The following is a 9,277-nucleotide window of genomic DNA, read 5'->3' as shown; positions in this document are numbered from 1 at the left end:
GTTGATACCCAATTTTTCCCTATGTATTTTTATATGCAAAATACTTTCAAAATAACACACACACACACACACACACACACACACACACACACACACACACATATATATATATATATATATATATATATATATATATATATATATATATATATATATATATATATATATATATATATATATATATAAATGGTTTAGTATTTTTCCTAATTTTTAAAAGATTTTTAAATCAATTTATTGCCTTATGTTAACAATACAAAAATCAATAATTGTTCCTCAAATTATTATTTTGGTGAATAACTTATTTTTATTCTAACATTTATACCAAAATATAGCTAAGGTAATTTTTACGCATTTTTACAAATTTATTTAGTATTTTTTTTAGATCTTGTTGTTTCTCTATTTCATTCCAAAGAAATTTACAGATCATGTAGACGCAGACCATCTACTCCTCATTACATGTCTTCTATCTATAGATTCAGTGAATTCACCACTGAAGTCTAAGTAACTAACTAGACTAACAGCTAATTGAAATACATCAAGGCTAACTATACATCAAGAACTTATCTATCCTTTATGGGTATCTGTTGAGTGTTGAAAATGCTCCCTGCCAGTGTTGTATTTCCTGCCTTCTCGTGTGTATATGAATTGTTATTTCTCTGCATATGTTGTTCACATTTACTGCACCTCCCTGGAATCAAACTTTGTTCCTATCCCTCAATATAGTGTAAACCATCATGCCAAAGACACAGGTAACAATTTCCCATTGTCCACTTTTTCTTGTGGCATAATGACTTATCCATGCCACCTCTCGTTGCCAATCTTGAATAGGTCTGCAATGTCCTAACCATATCAAGAGTCTCGACCACACTTCCTTTGTCACATAGCATTCAAAGAATAAATGGTCGAATGTTTCACCAGCTAGCTTACAGAATGCACATTGTTGATCTATTTGAACACCAAACTTCAGTAGCCTGTCAACTATAGCTAATCTTCTCTGTAATGCTAACCACAGAATGAATTTGAATCTGGGATGCAATCTTGGCTGCAATACTATGCCTTTCCATGGAACCTTTGGCAGTTGGGGGAATTGTAGCTTGTAAAGTTTCCTAATACTAAAAGAGTTGTCATTCTGTAATTGATCCAACCTATTCAACAAGTTTCCTTGAATACCTTGAACATCCCCAATGAGCTTCCTTGACTCCAAAATTTTCCTGACTACCCAAGCTGCATTCTTGGGTATTGGCATATGTTCGAGTGTGTGATGCTTTATGTAGAAGGTATGGATCCATTTGATCCATAAGCAGTTCTTCTTTTTAGCCACTGCCCAGAGGTGTTTTGCCACTGCAGCTCTGTTCCAAAATACCAAGTTCATTACATTTAAACCCCCTGCTACTTGTGGTAAACAAACTTTTTCCCAAGAGACCAAGGCCTTTTTTGAAAATTTTGATGAACCAGTCCATAAAAATGATCTGCAAATAGCTTCTACCATCTTCATCACCTTTTTTGGTAGTAGAAAGGTATGTGCCCAGTAGGACTGTATTCCAAACAAAACTGACTTTATCAGTTGAACTCGTCCTGCATAAGATAAGAGTCGTGCTGTCCAACAGTTGATCCTCTGAGTAATCCTCTCCACTAGTGGCCAGCATTGAATAACTGTAAGCTTCCTGGCTGCCAAAGGTACCCCCAAATATTTGAATGGAAGTGTACCATCAGGGAACCCCAGTTCTTGTAGTATATCCTGTTTCTGGTTCACTGAGACACCTTCTAGGTAAGCTGCACTTTTCTCTGCATTTGCTTGAAGACCGGAAGCTTCAGAAAACTTTTGAAAAGTTTGTCTTAACAATCTGATGGATTGTAAGTCAGCCCTGCAAAACATGAGAAGGTCGTCAGCAAAACAAACATGTACCACTCCAAGTTTTTGGCATCTGGGATGGAACTTGAACACTTTATTCTTCATCATCTGAGCAAATTCCCTTTGTAGTTATTCCATTGCCAAGACAAAAAGATAAGGTGACATGGGGTCACCTTGTCTTATCCCCCTTCTTCCTTTAAATGGCTTAGTTAGACCCCCATTTATGTTTAGAGAATATGTTACTGAAGAGATACATTCCATAATCCACCTTGTAAATTTATAAGGGAATCCCAAGTCCAATAGCACTCTCTCCAGGAATGTTCATTCTAAGGTGTCATAAGCTTTCCTCAGATCAACTTTCAGGACACATCTTGGAGAGATACCTTTCCTATTGTAGCCTTTGAACAATTCATGTGTAAAGAGAATATTATCTGTGATACATCTGCCCTCAATAAAAGCTGATTGTGATTCCCCTACCAGACCTCCAATTACTCTTTTTATTCTTGTTGTGATGACCTTTGTAATGATCGTGTATAAGGTTGTGCAACATGCTATTGGTCTATAGTCCTTGACATAACTAGGATTCTGTACTTTAGGAATTAGTGTCACTGCAGTACTACTAATCCCTTTATGCATCTTCCCAGTTGCAAAATATTGTTTGACAACATCACAAACATCATCACCCACTTCCTGCTAATGTTTAGTAAAAAACTCAACTGGAAATCCATCCACCCCAGGGGCCTTTTCATGAGGCATATCCTTTATTGCACTTTGGATCTCCACTAATGTAATCTCCTGAATGAGCTTCTCTTTCTTACTTAAAGTGAGGCATAGACCTTGTTGAATAACTTCTGTGTTTGGACACCTGTGAATACTGCCTCTTTCCCCCATGAGTTTAGTAAAAAAGGAGATGAACTCATTCTCCAGTTGTATAGGATCTGTCACTTTTGTTCCATCCTCTCTATAGATAGCTGTGATTGTATTCCTACTAGTCCTCATCTTCCATTGAGCATGAAAGTACTTTGAGTTTGAATCACCACATGTGATCCAATCAGCTCTGGACTTCTGTTTAAGTACTTGTTCCTCTATATTGCTCCATTTTTCAACCTCTGCCAAGGCCCTTCTTTCCTGCTCTATCAGATCTTGATCCAAGTGTTGAACCATAAGTTTTGTCTGTATAACTTCAAGCTTATGCCTCGCATGGTTTAGGTGTTGTTTGTAGGAAGCCATATAAGCATTCAATTCCTTCAAGTCTCCCTTTAACATCTTCAATCTTTGCCAAACTTTATGCATTGGTTCTGCCTGTATATTTTTCTCCCAAACTCTGTTGACAATCTTTTTAAACTCAGCATTCTCCATAACTGAACTATACAATTTGAATGGTTTAGGGTGTAGACTCCTCATCTGATGTCCTTGACTGCACTTGATCAAAATAGGAGAGTGATCAGACACCTCTGGATTTAAGAACTCAGCTTCAATATGACCATATTGTTGCAGCCAATCGAAATTCCCAAATGCCCAATCAATCCTGCTGTAAACTCTTTTATCAGGTTCTTGCTTGTTACACCAAGTATAATACCACCCCAAACTTTTCAATTGGGTAAGTTGCAATGTGTTTAGTAAATCTTGCAATCCTTGTGTCTCACCTTGTGTAACTGGGGTTCCAATTCTGTCATCCGTGTACAAAATGTTGTTAAAATCACCACATAATAACCAACAATCTTGAATTGTACTCCCTAACTGAATAAGTGTCCTCCACAATTGACTTCTCTGGTTACTGTTATTACTCGCATATATCATGGTTACTGTAGTTCTAAAGTTAGAATTTGGCTCTTGTACTTCATAGTGAATAAACTGATCCTCAATCTGTATAATCTGGACATTTACATTTCCTTTCCATAATAGCCAAATCCTACCATTTGGATGTGCATTGTAATTGCAGCATACATTCCATTCCCTTGCTACTTGACTAATAATTCTAGCAGATTTTCTCTCCTTTACTCTGGTCTCCAAACATCCCATTACATCCACCTTATACTTCCTCAGAAAAAGCCTAAGCTCTTTCTATTTGTGGGGCTTATTTTGCCCCCTTATATTCCAAGTACAAAGGTTCATTTCTGGGTGAAGCTGGATGGGCCAGCGTCCCCTTGGAGTGTTTGTGGATCATTCATCTGTAGGACCTCAAATCTATTGGTAGAAGTAAAAACTATAGATGTCTCTATAGCTTTTCCTTTGTTAACATACTTTGTCCCTTCATCATTCCCCATTTCTCCTTGAGTGCCCTCAGCAGCTACATTTTGTTTGGGTGCTTCAGTTCCCATTCCATTTGGTACAGGATTGGTATGAGTATTCTTCTCTACTTGCATCCCAGCATTCTCATCATGTTATCCTCTATTCATCTTTGGTACCCATTTTATGTTCTCCTTGTTCTTGCTCTTCTGTTTTTGTGGTTGCTTCCTAATTTCTTCTCCCCCTTCCTGCTTGTTCTTCAACCAACAGTCTTCAAAGTTATGACCAAACCTTACACAATCACAGCAAAACTTTGGTTTCCAATCGTACTCAATTTGTTGATTGATTATCCCTCTAGAAGTTTGGAGATTCACACTGTCTGGCAGGGGTCGGGATATATCAACTTCAACAAGTACTCGTGCAAATGGTATCTTCTCTAACTCAGCAGTAAATTTATCAGTGTACAGAGGTTTGCCCACTGCACTGCCTAATTTGCTCAATACATCTATGGCCCAGAATCTCAATGGTAGACCTGTAAATTTGACCCATAGTGGAATTTTACTCATACAGCTTGGGTCAAATTTGAAATCCACACTCCAACACTGCAGAATAAGAGGTTTATTGTGGTATGTATATGGACCATTATGAAGAACTAGGTCCCTATCTACCATATTTTGGAATCTAAACACAAAATATCCTTCATCATGATAAAGGATTTGAGGTTGGTCAGCAAAATCCCAGACATTTGCAATGTAATTTTCCATCGCTTTCTCATATGGATTATCCCCCAAAACATAGCCAATTAGGGTTGTACTCCAGTAATTCTCCGGTTCTTTTGTTTTTTCATCATCAATTTGCACTACAAAAGTACCATCGCGAATAATAGGGGGTATGTAATTCAATGCCTTACCCTTTTGAGAACTCCTATTGTGATACCTAGCTGGTACCGCTTCCTCCTCTTTGTTCCCAATTTCTCTGGTAGGTTGCACATTCCCTGTTGCTGAGAAATTCAGTCTGCGATGAAGTACTTCAGTGTTTTCCTTCATAGCAGGTTTCACTGCAGATTCCCCCTTTTCATTCTCACTTTCCTCCACGATTGGTTGAAATTTTTGTGGTAGGAAGTTTCCAAACGTCATAGGCCTCAATTCCTGTTGAAACCCAGTATCTGGCATTACTATCTTCTCACCTTGAGCTGGGTTTTGAAACACTGTAGGGGCACTGCCCATACTAGTTAACCACCGTCCTGTTTGTACCTGAGTTGGTGTTACTAAACTTGCATCATTATCCTTCTCTCCCAATGGCGATGGGAGCTTCTTCCGTTGTCTAGCCATGGCCGATGGCGTATGTTAGCTAACCTTGCTAATCATGCGCCAAGAATGATATTTTGGCTCGTTCATCCACTATTAGTTTGTGCTTGTATACAATTTTTACTTCTTTTATTTAGTGTTTTTAAAAGCTAAATTGCATATAATTGCAATTTTAGCCTATTTTAAAATTTAATAGCATTTTATAATTATGAAATTGATTCCAGTATTTTTAATTTAATATTTATATATTATTAATTAATTTAGTACCTTTAATCTATTTTCAGAAATCATTTTTACTATTTTTTAAAAAATCAAAATGTAAAAAGTGGCTATTTAAAATCTAGCCCTAACTATTTCAATTTTGGCCTAAAATCAGCCCCCAATTAAACCCCAATTTCATTTTTTAAACGGACCAGCCCAATTCAATTTAACCTGCTGTCACACCTCCTTTTTCCGCACCCGCATGGGCGCAAAGGAGTTTTTTCCAAGTAAAGGACAATCGAAACGGGATTGGTTTAATTATTTCAGAGTCGCCACTTGGGAGATTTAGGGTGTCCCAAGTCACCAATTTTAATCCCGAGTCGAGGAAAAGAATGACTCCATATTACAGTCTGCGTACCAGAAATCCGGATAAGGAATTCTGTTAACCCGGGAGAAGGTGTTAGGCATTCCCGAGTTCCGTGGTTCTAGCACGGTCGCTCAACTGTTATATTCGGCTTGATTATCTGATTTCATACAAGTGTGAACTTATGTGCAAAATTTAACTTTTAACCGCTTTTATCATTTACTGTTTTTATCAAGAATTGCAACGTTGTGAAAATGTATCTCGAACCACGTCACAATCAATGTACCCGTGGTCGTCGACACACTTTGACTCCGTTGAGATTTGGATTTGGGTCACATCAATGTGCACCCGAGTTTAAGGAAATTAAATTATTAAAGGCGCGCCTAAAGCGACTAGCGTATTTATTTTGGGTAAGACCGTGGAATTTTACTAAACGGTCCATCCCGAAGTCTAAACAATTTTTAAAGCAAATATTTACTGAGGGCCCCGCAATTTGTATTTTATTTGGTGAGGCTCATCTCATTCCTTTTTTTTTCTTTTTTTTTTTGAAATGAATTTGCAACGTCATGGACACGCACCTCGAACCACGTCACAATCAATGTACCCGTGATTAGAGACACATTTCGAATCCGTCGAGATTTGGATTTGGGTCACATAAATGTGCACCCAAGTTTAGGAAGGTAAGGTTTATTAAAGCGTGTCCTAAAGAGACTAACGTGTTGTTATTTTAGGAGGGTTGTGAGATTTGCTAAACAACCCGTCCGGGAAACTAAATGCTTCAATGATTTACATTTAACAAGGGCCCCGCATCTGCGTGTTTTGTTTATTTTCATCGAGGCTCATCTCGTTCTTATTTTAAAAGGACATCCTATAGCAACTACGTTTCTTGTCGTGTTCGTCTCTATCAATTGAAAACGGTAGACAGTCCTAATTAATTACATGATTGCGAGTTTATCTATAACAGAATTCCGAGTGCTTGCGCAAAATCAGAAAACATGGCCATGCACGTGGGCAGCTAATCGGTCATTATGGGCCCAAACCCAGCCAACATAGTATCGGCTGGGCCTGGGCCGCTGCCTTTCTGATGAAAGCCTGCTGGGTTCGTTTGATTCGGGCTCGACCTTCGTGAGGTTGAGAAGTGCAGACTTGCGCTGTTTATTTTAAAGCAATGGTTCGCCAATTATAAGGAGGCAATTTATCAAAAGGAAATGAAGTTAACTAACATGGACGGTTTTATGCATTTAAAGACATGTTAAACGCAATTAGATAAAGCCTAGGTACAACCTATTGCACTGGGAATACTTTTATCTATCAACCCATATATACAAACTAACATTCTATCACCACACATTGATATCTACTAGGCATGCAGGCTAGCTTCAGTATCTAGACAAGAAAGTAAGCTATTATACATTACATGAAGTTTAATATAACAGTCTATGTATGAAATAAACATCTTCAGCTCTTCTCTTTTATATTCATGCTCAACTTTCAAGTTACATTGACACTATTAATCGTGTACCTGGTATAGCAAAGAAAAAGAAGAAGGAGAATGGTCAGCTGAGTAGTATGCAGCAAATACAGCAACAGCAGATAAACACCAACAACACAGCAACAACAACCAGCCACAATGATGGAGCTCACAAGTGGTCGAGCAACAAACAAACAGTCCCAGAGGCAGAATGATGAACCAACAATATTTCCCAGAACAAAGAGGAACAACCAATAGTCGAGTACCAAACCAATGAACCCAGAAAAGAAAGATGAAACAACAGCAAACAGAGTATTCAATGCCAGCAACACTACCAATTCAATAACCAGAAACAGCTCAACCAATGCAAACCAAGAACTTGGCCAAGACAGCTTGACCAATATGCACTCTTATACAACTTTCAGGCAGTGTTTGGTTGCAGTGTTTATTGGAAACTAACTTATGTTTTTCAGTTTTCTTTGAACTCACCAGACCTCTCTTTAGACTACAAATTTTCCAGCCCTTTGTTTTTCCCTCTCTGAAAGCTAAAAGTCCAGCCTAAGACCCTTAAACTTCAGCCCCTGTTTTAGTTATCAAATGGCCTATTTATAGGCCAAATGCACCATTACAGCTGAGCTGCCCTGCCTGCCAATTGGCAGAATGCCCATACTCTTTAAGCCCATGCTCAGCATGCTTGGTGTCAGCTCCCTTTATTCCCCACGCCTGGTTTTGTTTAATCCAGAATTATGGGCTCATTTGTTTATTCATTTTGAGCCCCCATACCCTTGTGTCTTGTTCCCCCATTGGTATTAGTTTAATCCTAAGTTAGTACCCTTTTTGTCAGCTCACTTAAACTAATTACTTCTGTTCTTTTTAAACACCCCAGAATACCCCCGTTAACCTTGATTATTACTGCCCCTGCCTATTGCAGCATTAGGGCATTTTTGCACTGATGAAAACTCGAACTCAGGACTGCCTAGACTGAACCCTTTTAGTCATTTTTATAATGCCAACAGACCATTTCAAACATTACTAGGTCATCCAGCCAGTGTCCGAGTTTAATTAGTTATGTGAAACTCCTAGCTCCTTCGATCCATTAGTTATAGAAAACTAATCGACGACATTTATCGAGTCGACTATACTAATTATAGCAGGTAATAATCAGTCGCTCATATAAACAACACGTTCGGGGACCTAAAGGGTATCAGACAACTTTTATTAAATTACTGGGCCTATATGAATTAGTTCCTTTGACGATTAATCTAACTGACGATCATGTTTATCACAGAGTGTATTCAGAACAAACAGAAGACAATCGACCAAATAAAGGGTCTTTAACAGAGATGAAAGAAATCTGGAAGAGGTAACAAAATAACAAACAAACACAAAGAGATATGCTGACAACTTATTTGGAAATAAAACAAAAGAACGGAAAACTTACCAAAATGTTTAAACCAAACAGACCCAAATCAAACTCGACTTCGAACCTTTGAGGCCGAACAAACCTTAATCAGGGTGTTCTCTCATGAGAACACCTTGGTTAAGGTCTATTAGACCTCAAACCTATGTCAAAACTGGCCGGGTTCCCCAGGTGCATGTGCTTCAGAAGTCTGGATTTCCAGATCTGGATTTTTGGGAGTTGTGGGTGGATTCGGACCAAACCAAGCTTGGTTTGGTCACGAGGAAGGTCAGGAGAGTGTCTAGCATGAAGATGGGGTGGTTTGGCATAGGTCCAGGTTCGACTCAAATCTTCAAACGAAGATTCGAGACGAACGGAAGTGATTCGAGGCTTGTGGTTAGTGGATTCGTGTTCAGGATGGTCGGGTGCATCGGGGGTGTTATTTTGGTGGTCA

At 38.5% G+C, this 9,277-nt stretch overlaps 1 protein-coding gene across 1 annotated transcript; it reads right to left on the bottom strand.

The window, feature by feature from the left end:
* Nucleotides 1-694: 694 nt before the first annotated feature.
* Nucleotides 695-1,960, bottom strand: LOC138887733 (uncharacterized). The gene has a single exon (XM_070169513.1). The coding sequence runs from the start codon at nucleotides 1,958-1,960 to the stop codon at nucleotides 695-697; it is 1,266 nt and encodes a 421-aa protein (XP_070025614.1).
* Between the last annotated feature and the right edge of the window lie 7,317 nt (nucleotides 1,961-9,277).

This window comes from Nicotiana sylvestris, chromosome 3 (genome assembly GCF_000393655.2).
Source record: "Nicotiana sylvestris chromosome 3, ASM39365v2, whole genome shotgun sequence".
In the NCBI taxonomy this organism is placed as follows: Eukaryota; Viridiplantae; Streptophyta; class Magnoliopsida; order Solanales; family Solanaceae; genus Nicotiana; species Nicotiana sylvestris.
This window is presented reverse-complemented; position numbering and strand designations above follow the sequence as displayed.